Source organism: Hyla sarda, chromosome 8 (genome assembly GCF_029499605.1).
Source record: "Hyla sarda isolate aHylSar1 chromosome 8, aHylSar1.hap1, whole genome shotgun sequence".
Taxonomy (NCBI): Eukaryota; Metazoa; Chordata; class Amphibia; order Anura; family Hylidae; genus Hyla; species Hyla sarda.
Window position 1 is genome coordinate 51,691,802 of NC_079196.1, and position 21,384 is coordinate 51,713,185.

The 21,384-nt window shown below is 42.3% G+C and overlaps 1 protein-coding gene across 2 annotated transcripts in view; it reads left to right on the forward strand.

Moving 5' to 3' along the window:
• The window catches only part of UBR3 (ubiquitin protein ligase E3 component n-recognin 3), a 220,988-nt gene that overhangs the window by 185,457 nt on the left and 14,147 nt on the right, over positions 1 to 21,384 (forward strand). For both annotated transcript variants that reach the window (XM_056533968.1, XM_056533969.1), the window contains exons 31-32: positions 2,593 to 2,698; positions 7,048 to 7,148. In XM_056533968.1, the coding sequence (XP_056389943.1) occupies positions 2,593 to 2,698; positions 7,048 to 7,148 (207 nt within the window). The remainder of the gene's footprint in view (positions 1 to 2,592; positions 2,699 to 7,047; positions 7,149 to 21,384) is intronic.

A 21,384-nucleotide genomic window follows, 5' to 3' on the forward strand; every position in this document is an offset into this window, starting at 1 on the left:
CTTGTATTTTGCAATGTAAATTGCTTTAGCCACCGCTTGTAGTTCTGGTCCACTGCGGACATCATTAATATTTTGTCTGTGATTTTAATATTGTCTAGTATTTTATGCTTACTTGTATCAATAAAATATATCCTTGATCCGTAAACGTATGTTTTCTTTTTGTGAATTAAATTATATTATCCTCAAACATATGAAGCCACCTGCATACTTTATGACAAAGAGTAGTTACAAAAATAAAGTAATGCTGGTGTATACGACACCGTCAATATTTCTACTGCTAAAAATGAAGTTGGTTTCTGTAGCCAATTTCACATGCAGAATTAATCTTCTGCTTCTATGATCATGTACTCTGTACAAGGGGAAGTCTTTTCTCCGCTCTGTAGTATGGAGATGTTACATCCATTCTTGCACAACGTGCTTCTTATCTCCACTGTTTCTTGGGTTTTCCCCATTCCACCCTGTCTCACAAGGGATTGTGTTTCACACACTGGGCAGCAGCTCTTGCAAGCAATAGGAGAGCAGAAGTGAGGAGGCAGTGAGTAATTACAAAGTTACAATGTAAATTGCTTTAGCCACCGCTTGTAGTTCTAGTCCACTGTGGACATCATTAATATTTTGTCTGTGATTTTAATATTGTCTAGTCTTTTATGCTTATTTGTATCAATGAAATACTGTATATCCTTGATCCATAAACGTATGTGTTCTTTTTGTGACTTGACTCATGTTAACGTTGGGTCAGTGACTACATTGGGGATAATTCTATGGTTTACGGATAATCTAATTTGTTGGAGTTTACAAAGTTGGCGTTGCACACTAGATGGCAGTGTTCATCCTCCATTCAGTCACAGATCAACAAATAAACGGAATAAGTGTGCCTCCGAGGATGGAGAATATTTATAGACTGCTTGTGGCATGAATGTCTGCATGCAGAACAGGAGACACATTTGAACTTTAGACATTTATGCTTTAAAGGTCACATTGACCATAATAAATGCTTTTGTTAATGGGCTGCAGCATAATGGCACGTATAAACATTAGATGAATTTGGTGACTGATGCGTAGTTAATCTTTACATGAATACAGATTAAAGAGCTTTTCAAAATGTGACATTTGTGACACGTCAGTCAGACTTTTTATACGTGTCCACCTGATGTGACGTGACCCAACCAATCTTTATAGCAAAAGGAAGCCAGCCCGGATTCATTGGAAACATGGCTGGATGTATCTAATCCTTCTCCACTGGACAGCATTATGGAACTACTCTTATTTAAACGGGGTACTCCACTGGCCAGCATTTGGTACTATTAGTTCCGAACGCTGTGTGTGCGTGCTGTGGGGGATGGCCACGCCCCCTTGTGATGTCAGGCCATGCCCCTTAAGGCAAGACGATGGGAAGGGGCAGCAGCACGCACACACAGCGTTCAAAACTAAATGTTCCAAACGCTGGCCAGTGGAGTACCCCTTTAATTGTCTAAATGTGTAGTAAGTCTCAAATGTCAAAGAAACAACTTTAGCCTATATTTAGGCCTCAATATACACATAAAGAGGTACTCTCCCACAGGGACATATTATGACATAACCACAGAAAAGTCTGATTGATGTGGGACCCACCTCTAGGACCTGCAATGATCTCAAGCGTAAAGGCTCCCTGCAGCTTTTGCCTGGTTGCAGCTAATAGCTATGGTCAAGCAAACTATGTAAAATGACCATTTTACATAGTTTGCGTAACTCCCATTGAGGCTTAGGGGAGTTGTGTAAACATTGTACCACCACAATCTGTCGTTTTTGTATGTTTGGAATTTCCAGGCCAGAAGGTGATAGTGGGACCTCCAGTTAGAAATGGGTGTTGGTCCCAGAGGTAGGACTATAAGACATTTATGACACATCCTGCCTTACATTCAGGGCATGCCATAACTGTCTTCCAAATTCATCTCAATAGAGCACAAAACTTGTATCGTTGACCTTTAATGTGATTTGTACAAGATATTTTTTGGCTCTTCTTTAAAAACTGCCTTTAAAGATGCCTAAATGACCCTAGATCACCCAATGACACGATTCTTTGTGTCAACTTGTAAAGAAGAGATTGTTTTCCTTGAAATATTCCAAAGGATTGCCCAAATTAATATGCAGTCTGCCAGATACTTGTTTCTTCTAGTGGCAGAAGTCAGGGCGGCTGTGAATAGAAGTAGTACCCACCGACAGTCTTGTGTCTATAACCAGTTTAATGGATTTTGCCCACAGAAATGGCTCCTCTGGCACCTCAGCTGTTTTCAGCATCTCGACCATCTCCGGCGATTGCAAACAGGTTGGAGATGGCTAAGGAGCCTTTTTTTCGTTGTTGTGGGCTAACCCCATTTAAGTCTTGAGACCAGTGCTCATTCCGACTGCTTGCAGGAGATGGGGCACCATTATAAGTCTAAATCACCCAGCAATATCTAATAATTGGAGGGGGGTCTCAGCAGTAAGACCCCGACTGATGAAAATGTTTTGTATGTCTGTGCAACATGTCAAAATGTTAATTTAAATGTAATTAACGCTTTGTCTTGGTATATTGCTCTTGCGGTATTTAACACAATGTTTGTTACTTTGCAGATCAGCTCTTCCATGTATTAGCCATGCACATGAGGCTGTACAGCATTGACTCTGAGTATAATCCATGGAGGAAGCTAACACAACTGTTGCAGAAGAAAGATTCAGAGTAGGTGTTTGTGGGGTTTTGTTTATTGAAAAATAATAAAAAAAAAAAACCAAAACATAAATTTTTATACTTGCAAATAAATTTAAAAAATAACATTCAAACCACCCTCTAGTGAGCAGGCTATTTGGGGTCTTAATAAGCACTACATTTTTGTTTATTTTTTTTTTTCTTCGTTTTTGCCCACATTTCTGTAGCCTTAATTTTTTTTTTTATATTTTCATTAACAGGACTGTATCAGGATTTGTTTTATGTAGGAGAGATTAAATATTTTTTATTTTTTTGTAGGTTGTTATGGTTGTTTTGATACCTTTTTCATGTATTTTTACACTAAAAATTACACACATTGAAGATTTTTATTATATTTTATTATTATTGCTAGTTCACGATAATAGGATAGCTTGGTTTCTTCTCTACATTCCTATACTCATTACCATGCTGTGAAATTATAATTTCATCAATTGCTATGACTACCACTGTAATTATATTGGCTGCTTTTTGCTATATTACAGTTTTTGCAGTTATAAAATGTCAGGGCTGAATATAGGTGCTGTGACATTTTGTGAAAAGTGACCCTGTGACTAGGTATTTAGGTGTCTATCGACTTGTATAGGTTTAGCAGTACCGGTAATTATGAAAGGCATTTACACTGCATTCTTTTACATGTATGTTAAAAGTATTTCCTACACATTTTATGTTTTTTTTCCCCCTGTCTGTTTTTAAGGCATTTAATCAGTATAGGCGGTTCAGCTAAGAGAGGATGCCATCTGAGAGTCTTTAAATGCTTGCTCATGAATTTGTAACTCTCCAAGGGGCTGTTTTTGTCTAAAAGCATTGAGCTTACTACTGTGATAGCAATTTGTGACCCAGTTGGCGGTGCCAGGAATCGTGATCTCCAGAGTACCGTGGGCTTGATGTTTCAATTAACACTCTTTGTTACTTTAGCTTGTTTGCCAGTTTCTTATTTGCATCTTAATTTAAGTGCAATGCTCTTTTGTTTTAGAAAGATGCATGTGATACAGAGGTATGTTTGTGCTAAAATGCTGGTTAACTAAAGAGAGGTGTGTCATCAGAAAATGGCCTACTGTTTAAATCCAGTTTTTATGTTAAACATGCTTTTTAACAATATTTGGTGTTTTTTTGTTTTTGTTTTGTTTCTTTTAATTTTCCATTTTATCTATATTTTGATATAATCCTGGCCACTAGGCCTACACCTAAGCTAAGACTTCCTGTTCTGTACAAATCACTTCCCAGCGGTCTCCTCTTTATCATCTTTGATATGATTACAGTGAAAAGTGACACCAGTATATAGTGAGCACACTGTAGCTGTTGCTCACTGATCAGCCTCCACCTGCCCGTGCAATGACCTCTGAAAAGGTTACAAAGAATGCCCAGTAGCTTTTCCAGTTCATGTGAATGTGACAACTCCTGTCTATTGTTGTATTTGTCCCTGCATCCATCTGTTTCTTGAAATACTGGTAAAAACAGCTCAGGCAAGATGGTAGCCCCATAATAGTGTACTAAAGTTAAATAAAAAACTTTATTTGCAAAAATCTTTTATATAAAGTAGATAATACCATTATATGTATATTTGAATCATATACATTGGTTAAAAATTGTATACGTTTGGCTGAAAAAAAATGCTGTTTTGTCTCTGGGCAAGCACAAGGGCTCTGTACACTGAGGGCAAGCACAAGGGCTCTGTACACTGAGGGCAAGCACAAGGGCTCTGTACACTGAGGACAAGCAGGGCTCTGTACACTGAGGACAAGCAGGGCTCTGTACACTGAGGACAAGCAGGGCTCTTTACACTGAGGACAAGCGGGGCTCTGTACACTGAGGACAAGCGGGGCTCTGTACCCTGAGGACAAGCGGGGCTCTGTACCCTGAGGACAAGCGGGGCTCTGTACCCTGAGGACAAGCGGGGCTCTGTACCCTGAGGACAGGCGGGGCTCTGTACCCTGAGGACAGGCGGGGCTCTGTACCCTGAGGACAGGCGGGGCTCTGTACCCTGAGGACAGGCGGGGCTCTGTATCCTGAGGACAGGCGGGGCTCTGTACCCTGAGGACAGGCGGGGCTCTGTACCGTGATTCTCTGACAACCCCCAGCTCACACAGCAGAATGATTGACAAGCCAGGAGCCTGCAGAGTCCTGCCTGTCCCATCCACACTTCCTGTATTTTTGATTCTGCAATAGCTGCAGGGACAAGACAAATTTTTTTTACCCAAGAATATACATTTTTTTTTTAACCAATGTATATTACAAATATACATATAATGGTATTATCTACATTATATTAAAGATTATGCTAATCTGGCATAAGAGCAGACCCTGACATCCACGATGTGGCCATCGGGGACTGCACGTATAAATGCTCTGCTTTTGCAGATGACTTTTTGGTCTACATCTCTGATCCATTGGTATCCCTTCCTTGCTTGATGTCTCGTTTGGCTGAGTTTGGTGCTTGGTCGAATTTTAAAATTAGCTTTTCAAAATCTGAAGCGCTTAATGTCTCATTGCCCGGAAATACACTACCTTCCCTACAGTCCACATTCCCATTCATTTGGCCAAGGGGGGGATCACTTGTGGGTTCGCCTGACACAGGACATATGCCCTACACCCTCTCTCCACCCTGCCCTGGACATGGTTTCAGTCCCTCCAGGCCTCTCCTCCGGTGTCTTTTACTACTCGCCGTACACTGGCTACTCTACATAATGTGTGGACACAGGTAACTCTGGTTGTAATGGCCCCCTACTTCCCATCACCGACAACCCTAAGTTTCCACCAGGGTCTTCTTCCAATGGCAGCTTCTTTGTGGCCTCATTGTCTAATCCCCTTCATTTTCATCATGTTCTAGCTGGTGGTGCACTTAAATCATTGGATGCCCTTTTGGGTGACCGCCTGTTATCCCAGCATGCTCCCTTTGCCTACCTTCAGCTACAACATTTCTACTCTCACCTTCCTGACCACTCAGCTTTCCATCGTAGCTTGCTGCCCTTTGAGCATCTATGCCTTGCCTCCTCGTACCCTCGTCACTATATTTCTGCCACCTATAGTTTGTTGTTGGCTCCCAGGACAGAATCCCTCCTGTCTTTTTGCCGAGCTTGGGAGTCCGAATTGGCCAAGTCCTTTCCTTCTGATCAATGGACTAGGTGTTTCTTTCTAACCCATAAAGCTGGGATTGCCACGAAATTTCAGGAGATGAGCTTCAAAATCTTATCCCGTTGGTACCGTGTTGGCGGTGTGGAGATGACAAGGGTACCATGACGAACATATGGTTGCCCTAAACTGGCACCCTTTTTGAAAGTCTGTACTTCAGGTTATTCATGAGGTCGCTGGGTTCATGTCCCCACTAGCCCTGACACGGCCCTGCTTTATATGTTCCACATGGCGCAAGCGAAATACAAAAAGTCCCTAGCGTGTCACCTCCTCCAAGTGGCTAAAATGATAATTCCTAGATTGTGGAAAAGCCCGGACCCCCCCTCCCTGGAGGATTGGTTCACTGAGATTGCCCATATCAAACACATGGAGGAGCTTTTGGCCGTCCAACCCGCTGATGTCACCAGGTTCGGTGCTACCTGGCTTTCGTGGTCGGTTTTCTGTTCATCTCCATGTTAAAGACTCTTGTGCTGGGCTCCTGTGAGCTTCAGATATTGTTCGGCTCGGATACATTCTGTCTCGCTGTATGCATTGTCGCCTTGGGTCTTTGACCTGGCGGTCTCTGCCTTGGCTGTGTTCTTTGTTCTTGTCTACGTTTGTCCTCTTTGATTGTGCTCCTATTCCTTGGTCTTTCCCTATCTTGTTGTAATCTTCTTATCTTTTTGTGTTTGGTGTTCCCTGTCTCCCGATTTATACTTCCTACCTGAGACTGGATCTCTGTATCTAACCTCCCCTATTTTACAGTGCGGCCTTCCTTGTTTCTTGCCTTCCCTGTTCCTCTCCTCTGCTGCCTTTAAATTCATGCCCAGGCAAGAGTTACGGCCTATCACATAGGTTCTATTTATGGATGTATAATCTGGTTTCTTCTAAATATGTTTTTTTTTGTGTTATTTGACCCTTCCCATTATGTTTTGACTTGCTCGAAAATGTAGGCCTTGCAAGGCCAATGTCATTGTATTGATTGCTTATTCTACTCTTTGTCATGTTTTGCATATTCTACTCTTTGTCATGTTTGTTTATTCAATAAACTTTCTGTGATTTTGCTAATGACAGGTACACTTTAATATACCCTATGCACTTCTGCATAGACAAAACAGTAAAGAACCATAATGTGCCATAAATATTTTACATTCTATGTAGCTGTGTTTTGTTCGTTCTTTCTGTTAAATACTTTCCTCTTTTTACTTTCTCAGGACAAGCGATGACGAGAGAGCAGAGGTCCCTTTACTCTTCAGAGATATAACCTCGATATTGCTCATACAAGTTCTAACAATGCCCCAGCCATTACGCAGAGGTATGTGCCAGTGCTATCCCCGTCACACTTTGGGGGTAAAGGGGAAAAAAAAAGAAATAGTGTATTCCCTGCATAATCTATTCTATTGTGTCGGATCACTCTACAGAAATAATTATTATCCCTTATCCGCATAAAATGACATTGGGCTCGAAATTCACTTGTGGATTGACTGGCTTATCTGTGTCCCCCGTCGTAGTCTTTTATCAGTCATTCAATAGAGTGAAGGCGTAAGGTCTGAGAGCGGGGAGGGAAGGCAGAGAATAACATGCCCAAACCTCTGAGCAGAGAAATAAAGTCCTCTGTTTGACCTTTCTGTGCTTTAATGGCCAAGTGTGGATGAGTTTTTCACAGGCTTATGACTGCTTAAAGGTGAAAGCTAGCAAGTGATTGTGAAATTTAAGGATTAGACAGGTGAAATCACATGAAACTGGAACTGGATGCGACTTCCAAATTACTATTCCTGTATGAAATGTCAGTTTAGGTAAGGTTTTTAGCGAAACTGTTTGGGCAGACAGTTTTTGTCGCTGTACTCTCAGCACTAAAAAGCAGCAGAGGTGCTCACTGTTTTGTTGATTGGTTCCGTGGAGTAGTGTCTTCATTTTTGGTGCATACAATCAAAACAAACGGAAACAGGTGCAGATACAGCAGTTTCACGCTTCTTCTGACCACCTTCTTCAGCACTTAAAAGCACCTGTCTCATCCCAAAAAGTAGTTAAAGTAGATCAATACCTCCACTCCTCCATGCTCCCTGAGCAGAGACTTTTCTTGTTTCTCCCCGTCTCCTTCACCCCCCCTATAATCAGCTCCGTTTCCTGGAGGGGTTAATATGCAAATTAATACATTTGCTTATCTCCCGGGATTACTCTCATCAATAATCCCAGATAAAGCACCCAATTCCCAAATTTCACAGTGTTCACCCCTACCTCAGCTACTAGATTAACCCTTTATTGCCACAATGCATATACCCCCGTTTAATGTGCCTATTCAGTAGATTAAGCAAATACTTCTGAACACAGCTGAAATCCCTGGGGCAGTGTTTCCCAACAGTGTGCCTCCAGTTATTGCAAAACTACAATTCCTAGCATGCTTGGACAGCTGACCGTTGTCCAGGCATGCTGAGAGTTGTAGTTTTTCAACAGCTGCAGGCACCCTGGTTTGGATACACTGCCCTAAGGGCCAGGGCAGGCGTTAGGGCATGGCAAACTGGGCAATTGCCCAGGGCCCCAGTCCTCCAGAGGCCCCCTGCGGCTGCTAGTGTTTGTAGCTGGGAAAGCAGTGTAGCCCTGCAGCCAGCAGCATCCAGGATTGAACCTCACTGCAGAATTAATTTACATAGTGCAGGCAGTGAGATGCTCCTTCCCCCGTCTCCTCCTCCTGCTGCTGTCGCTCATTTTAGCTGCCTGTCGGCCGACAATACGGAAGATGGTCTGCAGGCACTAGGAGGCATGAATATCTAGCAGCTCCTGAAGTATTTTAAATCAACTGGTGCCAGAAGGTTAAACAGATTTGTAAATTACTTCTGTTAAAAAAAAAATCTTAATCCTTCCAGTACTTTATAGGGGCTGTATACAACATAGGAAATGCTTTTCTTTTTGGATTTCTCTTCTGTCACGACCACAGTGCCCTCTGCTGACCTCTGCTGTTCATTTTAGGAACTGTCCAGAGCAGCATATTTTTTACAGAAGTAATTTACTAATCTGTTTAACTTTCTGGCACCAGTTGATTTAAAAAAAAAAAAAAAAAGTTTTCCACCGGAGTACCCCTGTAATGCACCCAGCCATCTTTCAATAAAAGTAAGTATAAGTTATATGTAGTGTGGGATGTCAACAGTTTATCTGTTACATGTATTTGTGTATAGTGTGCTGTATGGGTGTGTAATGCATGTATGAATATGCACATGTATGATATATGTGTGATTGAGTCTGTATGTGTTGTATGTATTCATGTGTATAGCCAATAGCTGGGGGCATCCTGATTGGGCTCCAATATCCTGATTGGCCTCCAGTTGTTGGAATACTACAAATCCCAGCATGCTGAGTTATTTTGCAACAGCTAGATAGACTCTGGTTGGGAAATACATATATATGTATTTTTTTTTTCTTTCCTTCGATATATATACACACACACACACAGTAGTGTATTTCAGGGGGTGTAATCCAAACTTCTCTCTCCGGTGTGTCCAACCATCCAACATCAAAATGAAGACGCTGGATGATTGTGAACTGTCCCTTTCAAATGAATGGGATCAGTTCTAGCATCACTTTCCCTCCAGTGCACGCCTGATATATGTGAACCCGGCCTCATTCGGTCTGCAGGGTGCCAGCATATAGCGGGTGTCTACAACTATATGTTACTGTATATGAGAATATTGCTCTATGTATCGTGGTTTTTATTTAGGAACAATATAGCGATATTGTGTGGGTCTAGCAAATATTGTGTGTCTACAGGGACATACGCTTTGTGGCTTGTGCTCCTAATCTTTTAAAAGGTACCTCTCATCAAATAAACTTTTGATATATTTTAGATTAATGTATGCAGAATAACTTTCCAATTGCAGGTTATTAAAAAATATGCTTCTTTCTATTTCATTTTCCACTTTGAAGAAATGACCACTAGGGGTCTCCCTACCAGTCCTGGCAGCAAGCATTTCAGACTCATGCTGGAGTCCTAAACACTACGAGCTGCCAGTCTGCTTTGTTCACAAAGGAGAACACTCAGAGCTGCCAGCCTGCTTTGTTCACAGCCTATTTGGCTGTGAACAAAGCAGGCTGGCAGCTCTTGAGTGTTTAGGACTCCAGCATGAGTCAGAAATGCTTGGGACAGGACTGATCGGGAAAAATACAATAGAAAGAAGCATATTTTTCATTAACATGCTATTGGAAAGTTATTCAACATACATTAATCTAAAATACTTTAACACTTTCAGGACTCTGCATTTTTTTGTTTTTGCCTCCTCCTCACCTTCTAAAAATCATAACGCTTTCAGTTTTCCACCTACAGATCCATACGAGGACTTGTTTATGCACTACCAATTTTACTTTTGTAATATCAGTCATTTCACCACAAAATCTAGAAATGAAAAAAAAAATAAAAAAATTTTGCGCACTTCACTTTTTGGTAAAAGGGACACACTTTTATTCTGTAGGTCCATATGGTTACAAGGATACCCAATTCATGTAGGTTTCATTTTATTATGCTAATTAAAAAAAAAATAAAATACAACTGTATGCACCAAAATTAGTATGTTTAAAATTGGCATCTTCTGACCCCTATAACTTTTATTAAATTTTTCCGTATATGGGGATGTATGAGGGCTCATTTTTTGCGCCATGGTCTTTAGTTTTTATTGGTACCATTTTTGTTTTGATCGCTTTTTATACATAATTTTACAGTATACAAAATTACCAAAAATTACGCAATTTTGGACTTTTTAATTTTTTTACGTATACGCCATTGACCATGCGATTTTAATTAACATTATATTTTTATAGTTCGGACATTTACGCACGTGGTGATACCTCATATGTTTGTTTATTTTTGTTTATATATTTTTTTATGCGAAAAGGGGGGTGATTCAAACTTATTAGGGAAGGGGTTAAATCACATTTATTAACTTTTTTATTTTAATATATATATATATATATATATATATATATATATATAATTTATTTATTTTTTGGTCCCCCACAGTGGACTATTACATTCAATCTTCTGACTGCATACGCTGTTCAATGCTATGCCATAGCATAGATCAGTGTTATCGGCGCTCTGCTGATCCAGCCGATTTCACCGCTTCCCGAACAGCCCGACTGAGCTGTTGGGAACGGTTTTTCTTTCATGTTAGATGCGGCGATCAACTTTGATCACTAAGTGTAAGGGGTTAATGCTGGGCATCACCGGTGATGTACGGCATTAGACATGGGTCCTGGCAGCTGACAGCCACCGGGACCACCCGGCTATGATGTGGGGTCAGCCCGTGAGCCCGCGTCATAGCAGGAGAGTGGGCGCAGGGCATACAGATATGCCCTGCGTCCTTAAGAGGTTAATAAACTTACAACACTCTTGGCATGCTACATCCTGAATTATCTAAATGTGACTGACTTGTTCAGCTTTCGGGGCCCCACTTTTAATTTTGCCCAGGGCCACATTAAGTCTAAAACTGGCCCTGCTAAGGGCCCATGCATGCTCTTAATTTCCAGGAGCAATTTCCAGGCAGCGCAGCAGCCTTTCATTGTCTTCAATGGGATTCTGCTGCTCTGTGCGCATAGCGGAATTCCAAATCTGGACTCTGCAGAGAGATTGAGCATATTCATTCTTTCCGTAGAGTACCGCACAGAACTGCATTGTTGTCAATGTGGACAGTGCATGACCGCGGGGTCATAGTGCCGATTCATTATGGTGGCTCCGGTGCCTGCAACTCAGAGCAAATCAGCTTCAGTCTTTACAGTCTACCTGCTTCTAATGTTGTGCTATGGGAAGGGTTTCCCAACAGGGTGCCCCCAGCTGTTGCAAAACTACAACTCCCAGCATGTTCAGACAGCCTTTGGCTCTTCGTGTTGGCTTTTGGGGCCATTCTAGACATAGGTGCAGGTCCTGCTCTCCTATATTGTGGGCATGTGGAGAGATTAATACCCCTTTTAGGAGGTCAATTTTTTTTCCCCCATACATTGTTGATTTATATTAACCATAAATACACTTTAGATGTCATAGAGAACAAAATTTTACCTAAAGCGACACTCCCAACATGAGTTTCATTTCATAAAGAGCAATAGCAGGTTGAGGCTAAACAGCGACCCAGCTTTCCGTCTTACCGCACGGCTCCGTTCTCCTGACATCAACATTTGGAACATTTTGTTCCGAACGTTGGGTGCTGGCTGCGGGGGTTGTGACGTCACACCCCCTCGTGACGGCACACCACGCCCCCTCAATGCAAGTCTATGGGAGGGGGCGTGGCAGATGCCACGCCCCCTCCCATAGACTTGCATTGAGTGGGCATGGTGTGGGGTCACGAGGGGTGTGACCGTCACGTCACGATCCCTGCAGCCCGCACCCAGCATTCGCAACAAAATGTTCTGAACGCTGGGGCAGTGGAGAACCCCTTTTAACTCATTTGTATTTAAAGCGTAAGTCACTTTCTCAATATGACGCTCGTAGAGATTTGTAGAGGAAGTGACTTACCCTTCACACGCAAACCTGTGTGGTCACGGCTGGTCACACTGCAGCATGTCGGGACCGGAACCAGGTGATTATCAGGGGAACAGAGCCACGTGGGTTCACCATGCTATTGCCCCTATGAAATTACATTTACGTCTGGAGTGTCCCTTTAAACGAAGTCTGAGTGTTGCATATCTTTGTAGCATCAAATTGTGTTGCATTAAATAAAATTCGAAGCGCGGTCTGTAGTAATCCTTTTTTATTTTATTTTTTTAAAATATTCTTTATTAGAAAAACAAACATTGATTTACGGTTATCCAGTTGCAATCACTATCTTTTCCACAGTTATTAGACTCAATACAAGTATAACCGTAATCTGAGTAACCAGCTATACAACAACATTTTTGTAGAAATCTTCTTGGTTTTCTAACCAAACCCCAGCATTGCCTCATGCCCTTGAAGTGCTGCTCTGGGAATAGTATTAACTGTCTTATTAGCTGTTAGATATACTTGGTATCTCCTTCAATCCTACATTGATTAAGCTAAAGTAAATGTCATTATACTACTCAGGCTGTTCAATCCGAGGGAAAATTGATCTGAACCCTTCACCATGAAAGAGCACCACAAATTAAGTGTTTTATTATAGTAGATCTTTTTATGATAGAGGTCAGAGTGTTTATACGCATAATGCCATCTCTCGGGATTATGCCACCTGGCCCCCTACTGCATTAACGTGCAGGACACATCATAAAAAACATAACCGTTTACAAAAGTAAAAAGTAAAAGGTTGACACTACATAATGTTTTTTGTTTGTTTTTTTGCTCTGTTTTTAAGAATAAAACTACTTTTTGATATACGGTACTTGAGTTGCATGTTCATAGAGGCAATGCTTTTCTAATCTGCTTAAAGAAACACTCCAGGGTTTGGGGAGGGGGCTGGGGTTGCCCATATCCTGCATACTAACAACCACTATTGCAACAGTGCCATCTGTTTTATTCCAGTATGCCTGCATCCAAGCATTTCATTACTGTAACTGGGTCATGTGATCACCATCTTGACAGTGTTTACTGTGTCCTAGGAAGTGTTCAGTCACCTACCAGATATCTTTTTCATGTCTGCTTACAGATCCCTCCGCACCTGGCTCTATCTGTATACTGCTGCTGCAATCTATATTGGATCAGCTTATATAGTAGTTATACAAAGCCCTTGAGAATGTCATAAAGGAGCCAGACTCAGTACGGAAATTTTGGTTCATAGTTGATCCTTCGCGTGACTGCCCACACCAATCAATTGAGTCAAAGGCTTTGCAGGTATCTAAGGAGGTCATCTCCATTGGCCACTGCATTATTAAGTAATAGCTCCCAGATATTGGTATCAGTAGCCTTGGGCATAAATCCGGTCTGATCCAAAATAATAAAGAGCAAATTATGAATCCAGATTTTTGGAAAAATCTTAATTTCAGACTTCAGGAGAAAGTTTGGCCGGTGGAGTAAGGAAAACTGGGTTACCACTATGGCTTTAAAAAAACCTCATAGAAAATTATGATAAGGATTACTTAAAATCTGAGATTACTTAAATTAATCCTCAGCACTTAAAGGGGTGCTCCGCCACTATACATCTTATCCCTATCCAAAGCATAGGGGATACGATGTCTGATTGCGTGGGTCCTGCCGCTGGAAACCCCCACGATCTCTCCTGCAGCCCCCCTGTCATCTGATGACGGAGTGAACTTTGCTCCGTGCCTGATGACGGACGATACAGGGGCCAGAGTATCGTGACGTCACAGCCCCGTCCACTCCCATAGACTTGTATTGAGGGGGTGTGGTCGTGACATCACGAGGGGCGTGGCCGACCCCGGCAGCACAAAAATAGCGTTCGGAACATTCAGTTCCGAACGCTGGCCAGTGGAGTACCCCTTTAACATGTCACATTAGCATTTTTTTTTTAGATCCCTTTATCAGATTTAAATGTAGGGAAATTTAGATTTAACTCAATAACACACGAAAATGAAACCTCTCCATTAAGAATCTCATAATAGCCTGGTTTACTGCGGCCTGTGCTTTGCAAGCAGCTCCAATTACTGTCTATGTTATCATTCAGCACAGTTGCAGTGAGATCGTGCCTGGACTCCGCGTTTGGCTTCATAAAGTCGGCCTTTTTGGCCCTTGTCCTGCACTGTTAACATTTATCACTTGGAAGAGCAAATTAGCCCTTTATAAAGCGGGAACATTAGCCATCAGCAGAAATCCAGGCTGACAGCTTTGTCGCTCCTCACTTGCCATTAAGTTTCATCATGAACTAAAATGTTGAAGTGAACTTGTTAGCAGACAGGTCACTGTGAACTCACCGTGATCTTTAATTCTCTTACCGTTTCCTTCTATGGCGCACTTATGTAGAATAACAGGTTTTTTTTTAGAAATGAAAGAAGATTGCCCCTTAATGCGAAACTGGGGTACCGGGAAAAAAAAAAAACACAAAAATGTGTTAAATGTATATCCTTGCCTAGTACTGACTTAGCACCCAAGCTCTTCTTACCACCTAGGCTATGTTCACATGGCAGAATTTCCATGGCATAGACATGTCTATTTTTTCAGCAGATTTTGCTAGTAAATGCATTGCCGTCTATGAGATTGCACGTTTCTGAGCGGTCCCAGCGCCCGCCAGAACAAATGTGCGGAATGTCTGTCCAATTTCGGCTGTGTGAGCATGGCCTTACAGACGTCAACAAAATTGTTGGTACCCTTCTGTTGAAGCAAGAAAAACCCACAATGCTCCCTGAAATAACTTGAAACTAACTAAATTAATAATGATAAAAATGCGCCAAAAATAAACACGTGAAAATCAGACATCGCTATGGAGCACCCAGCATTACTTACACCTGTGTTTCCCAACCAGTGTGCCTCCAGCTGTTGCAAAACTACTACTCCCAGCATGCCCGGACAGCCCTTGGCTGTCCGGGCATGCTGAGAGTTGTAGTTTTGCAACAGATGGAGGCACACTGGTTGGAAAAAAAATACCATAGGGCAGGGTCACACGGGGCACGTCCTTAACCTATTTCACTCTGCGGATGCGTCGCCGGCAGTCACAGATTGACAGCAGAGTGAGCTCCCGCCTGCGGCCGGGTAGCTCTGTGTGTCCTCTTGTGACTGCCAGTGGGAAATCTGCACTACGAGCAGCCACACAGAGCTACCCAGCCACAGACGGGAGCTTGCTCTGCTTTCCCTCTGTGACTGCCGGCGGCGCATCTGCAGCGTGAAATAAGCTGAGGATGCGCCCTAATGCTTATCCTCACCTGTGGTGCCACTGCAGGAAAATCAAACAATTGCTGCAAGATTCCTTTTATGCTTATAACTAGGTTCTCCAACCAAGAGAAATCTTGTGATCTCTTAACAAAAAATGAAAAAGGAAATGAATTTCCAAATAGAACAATCAGTGCTTCCAAATAACAGCGCCACTCTTGTCCTTGGGTTGTGTGCGGTAATGCAGCTCAGTTCTATTGAAGTGAATGGAGTCAAGTTCTAATAACCCTCACAACCTGAGGACATTTATGGTAAGAAATTAGCTGTTTTTTGTATTCCTGGATAACCCCTTTTCAAAGCGATTCTCCAGCCATTTGCTTATTTTATAAAGGGCATCAGCAGGGTGAGGTTAAAGAGCTGCACCCCCCCCCCCCCCTTAGGCCAGGCTATTGTGTGGAATGTCCACACGGAAAACACGTGTGGACATTCTACACATTTACACATTTGACTAATCCAGCGGGTGCTAGGACTGCACGGAAAGGCGCCATCTCATACATGACATTTCCTTGTGGAAACCGCAGAAAGAATAGACATGTATATTGTTTCTGCAGACGCCGGAATTTCCGCGGCAGAAGCATCTGGTAGCAAAATATTCACCGAGAACATTGGGGGAGATTTATCAGAGTTGTCTATTTCCCGCATCAATATAGACCAACCTACAGAGGGTTAGTCCGGTCTATTGTGCGCTTAATTTATCAAAAGGCGCACTGCTCTTGATAAATTCTGCGCACAGACTTCGGGATCTACCATTTAGACTGTATATAAACCTGCTCCAGCATGGTCTGACATTTCGGCGTACTTTCGGCTGATGCGATTTTTCGCCGAAAAGTCCCTATTGATAAATTCAGTACCAATGCATTTTTCTGTCCAAAATAGACTAGAATGCATCATGTTCTAAAAATCCTCTAAAGCAAAAGTCACAAAAAAAGTCACACGTATTTAGACTGCGACTTTCTGTGCGACAATTTTAGACAGGAAAAACCAAATCTCCCCCATTGTGCACAAATTGCGCCTCGTGAGCATACACTTACTGTTTGGCTCCATTTTGCCGATTTTCAACAGTTTCTGGTCCCGATGCAGCAGGGCAGCTATTCTGCTTCCACCTACTATTGTCCCTTATGAAATAAAATTTATGGTTGGAGTGTCTCTTTAAGAAGGCAAGAAGTTTAGGATTTTTATTTATTTTTTTTTACAATTTTTTACAATACTATTTACGTCAGCTGTTCATAAAAAGAACCCAGCCGCATCATCATATTGGGGTCAGACGTTCTCAATGACAGCGTATTTGAGCTATGTTTTTAGCTTCTCACCCAATAAATGCTGCGTGCGTACAGATATACTTCACGTCAGCGATAACGTGTAAAGTAAAATTGATTGTCAAAATAAAAGACATTGGCTCGGCTTGTGATTGATTGTGTGTCCTGCGGACAGATGAGCGGCTTCAGATCCCGCGGTCTGATACAAGGCGCCGCATTTCCCTCACTGTCAGGCTTGCATGTTTGTATAATGCTGCATTAACGTTCACATCTGCCTCAGATAGTCTGTTAAATAAGAACAGGTCCTTCTTTTATTATCCGTCTGTTAGTGTCAATCTGCGTCAAGAATTATTTCATCATTTGGAGCCTTTAGCGTCGGCCATTCCTGCTTGTTCGTGTCTTTTTCCAGTAAATAAAATGCCAAGTCCACTTGCCAGAACTGCAGTATTCAATAAAGTCTACTTTAAAGCTGTTGTATAAGTCTTCTGATTGATTGGCCGGCTGAAGGCAATAATAAAACTGTTCTGTACAGGCGGCCAAATAAAGGCTGAAGGAAAGCCAGCCACTGAAATAGTTCTTAGTAAGGAGATGGACTCAATGAACACTGAAGGTATACGGAGGTACCGTCTGGCAGAGGTTCTCTATTACATCAGGGGTACAGAGCAGTAATGTGTTTGCGGTATGGGGATTAAAGCTATGTACTGCAGAAAGGCTTTTGGGCACTATATAAAGTGCTCTTCTCTGTAAGGGCTTGTTCACACGGCCGTCTGTCCCCGTTTTTTTTATCCCCGTTTTAGTTCAGTTTTTGCAGACTGTAAACGGATTAACAACGGTTTTTAAAAAATCCCATTCATGGTATTTTTTTTTTTACAATCCGTGTGCACCCGTCTGCACTCATTTCCGTTTTTTTCATGGAAGCAAAAAACGGCACATGCAGTATTTTTTCTTCCGTGAAAAAAAAACGGAAGAAAACACGGACATCATCATTTTAACATTGAAGTCTATGGCAAACGGATGAACCTGTCATCCGTTTGCACCTGGGTTTAAAATATCTGTAATTTCATCTGAGCATGCTCAGAAGAGGTGACATCAGCAGACTCCTACAGTGTTGTGGGACTACTACTAATCTCATCATGGAAAAAAAGTCTACCGGTGGCTAGGGGGACTAAATTAGTGTTTGTACTACTATCCCCATCATGGACCCTGTTCCATGATGGGGGTAGTAGTACAGGGGCTGAGGGATTGATCGCACCGGGTCTCCCTTCTGAGACCCGACCCAATCAGAAGTTATTAAGCAGGGGAGCGGGCGGCATGGTCCGCAACCCTGCGATCACCGATTTATTTTACTTTCATTTTTAAATTCCCCGCAGGGAGCTCTGAATGGCGGGTACTGAGGAGCCATTCAGGGCTCCCTGCGGGTTTTTTAAAAATGGACAGCGTATATTAAAAGCGCTGTGGGGGGCAAAATATATAGCGCTATATATCTAGCCCTCCAGCGCATTTATAAAGATATAACTCCCGCCAGCGCAAAAATATATACCCTGCAGTATATATATATGTGACCCCCGCAGGTGCATTTATAATGTAACGCCCGCCGGCGCATTTATAATGTAACCCCTGCAGGCGCATTTATAATTATATACCCTCCGCCGGCGCAATTATAAATATATACCCTCCGCCGGCGCATTTATGTGACCCCCCCGCCGGAGCGTTTGTCATTAATGCAGCGCTATCTGTGAAAAGCATTCTACGCGCAGAGCATCGCACCTGCCGCCGGCAGCGCAATGCTGCTAATAGAATACTATTCATACATAGCGCTGCAGGGGCATATTATATAGAAGTGCTGTGGGAGCCATATATATAGTATTATCTGGACCCCACAGCACTTCTATATATTATTATACTGCAGCGCTATGTATGAATAGTATTCTATCAGCAGCATCGCGCCAGCGGCGGCTGGTGCAATGCTCTGCGCGTAGAATGCTTTTCACAGATAGCGCTGCATTAATGACAAATGCACCAGCGGGGGTCACATAAATGCGCCGGCGGGGGGTATATTGATAATTGCGCCGGCGGTGGTATATAATCATAAATGCGCCGGAGGGGGGGGCCACATATATATACTGCGGTGGTATATATTTTTGCGCTGGCGGGGGTTATATCTTTATAAATGCGCTGGGGGGCAAGATATATAGCGCTATATGTATTGCCCCCCCCATAGCGCTTTTAACCCCTTAAGGACCAGGCCATTTTACACCTTAGGACCGGAGCGTTTTTTGAACATCTGACCACTGTCACTTTAAACATTAATAACTCTGGAATGCTTTTACCTATCATTCTGATTCCGAGATTGTTTTTTCGTGACATATTCTACTTTATGTTATTGGTAAAATTTTGTCGATACTTGCATCGTTTCATAGTGAAAAATTTCAAAATTTGCTGAAAAAATTGAAAATTTTGCATTTTTCGAACTTTGAAGCTCTCTGCTTGTAAGGAAAATGGATATTCCAAATAAAAAAAAATTTTATTCACAAATACAATATGTCTACTTTATGTTTGCATCATAAAATTAATGAGTTTTTACTTTTGGAAGACACCAGAGGGCTTCAAAGTTCAGCAGCAATTTTCCAATTTTTCACAAAATTTTCAAACTCACTATTTTTCAGGGACCAGTTCAGGTTTGAAGTGGATTTGAAGGGTCTTCATATTAGAAATACCCCACAAATGACCCCATTATAAAAACTGCACCCCCCAAAGTATTCAAAATGACATTCAGACAGCATTTTAACCCTTTAGGTGTTTCACAGGAATAGCAGCAAAGTGAAGGAGAAAATTCACCATCTTCATTTTTTACACTCGCATGTTCTTGTAGACCCAATTTTTGAATTTTTACAAGGGGTAAAAAGAGAAAATTTATACTTATATTTGTAGCCCAATTTCTCTCGAGTAAGCACATACCTCATATGTCTATGTAAAGTGTTCGGCGGGCGCAGTAGAGGGCTCAGAAGCGAAGGAGCGACAAGGGAATTTTGGAGAGTACGTTTTTCTGAAATGGTTTTTGGGGGGCATGTTGCATTTAGGAAGCCCCTATGGTACCAGAACAGCAAAAAATCCCCACATGGCATACCATTTTGGAAACTAGACCCCTTGGGAAACGTAACAAGGGGTAAAGTGAACCTTAATACCGCACAGGTGTTTCACGACTTTTGCATATGTAAAAAAAAAAAATAATTTTTTTCACTAATATGTGTGTTTCCCCCCAAATTTCACATTTTTGCAAGGGTTAAAAGCAGAAAATACCCCCCAAAATTTGTAACCCCATCTCTTCTGAGTATGGAGGTACCCCATACGTGGACCTGAAGTGCACTACGGGCAAACTACAATGCTCACAAGAGAAGGAGTCATATTTGGCTTTTGGAGAGCAAATTTTGGTCGGGGGGCATGTCGCATTTAGGAAGCCCCTATGGTGCCACAACAGCAAAAAACCCTCACGTGGCATACCATTTTGGAAACTAGACCCCTTGAGGAACGTAACAAGGAATAAAGTGAGCCTTAATACCCCACAGGGGTTTCACGACTTTTGCATATGTAAAAAAATATATTTTTTTTTTCACTAAAATGTGTGTTTCCCCCCAAATTTCACATTTTTGCAAGGGTTAATAGCAGAAAATACCCCCCAAAATTTGTAACCCCATCTCTTCTGAGTATGAAGGTACCCCATAAGTGGACCTGAAGTGCACTACGGGCGAACTACAATGCTCAGAAGAGAAGGAGTCATATTTGGTTTTTGGAGAGCAAATTTTGCTCTGGGGGCATGTCGCATTTAGGAAGCCCCTATGGTGCCAGGACAGCAAAATAACCCCCACATGGCATACCATTTTGGAAACTAGACCCCTTGAGGAACGTAACAAGGTGTACAGTGAGCATTTACCCCCCCCCACTGGTGTCTGTCAGAACTTTGGAACAGTGGGCTGTACAAAATTTTTAATTTGCACAGCCCACTCTTCCAAAGATCTGTCAGACACCAGTGGGGGGTAAATTCTCACTGCACCCCTCATTATATTCCGTGAGGGGTGTAGTTTCCGAAATGGGGTCACATGTGGGGTTTTTTTTTTTTTGCGTTTGTCAAAACCGCTGTAACAATCAGCCACCCCTGTGCAAATCACCTCAAATGTACATGGTGCACTCTCCCTTCTGGGCCTTGTTGTGCGCCCCCAGAGAAGTTTGCGCCCACATATGGGGTATCTCCGTAGTCGGGAGAAGTTGCATTCCAAATTTTGGGGGCGTTTTTCCCTTTTACCTCTTGTCAAAATGAAAAGTAAAGGGCAACACCAGCGTGTTAGTGTAAAAAATTTATTTTTTTACAATAACACGCTGTTGTAGACCCCAACTTCACCTTTTCATAAGGGGTTAAAGGAGAAAAATCCCCCCAAAATTTGTTAGGCAATTTCTCCCGAGTACGGCGATACCCCATATGTGACCCTAAACTGTTGCCTTGAAATACGACAGGGCTCCAAAGTGAGAGA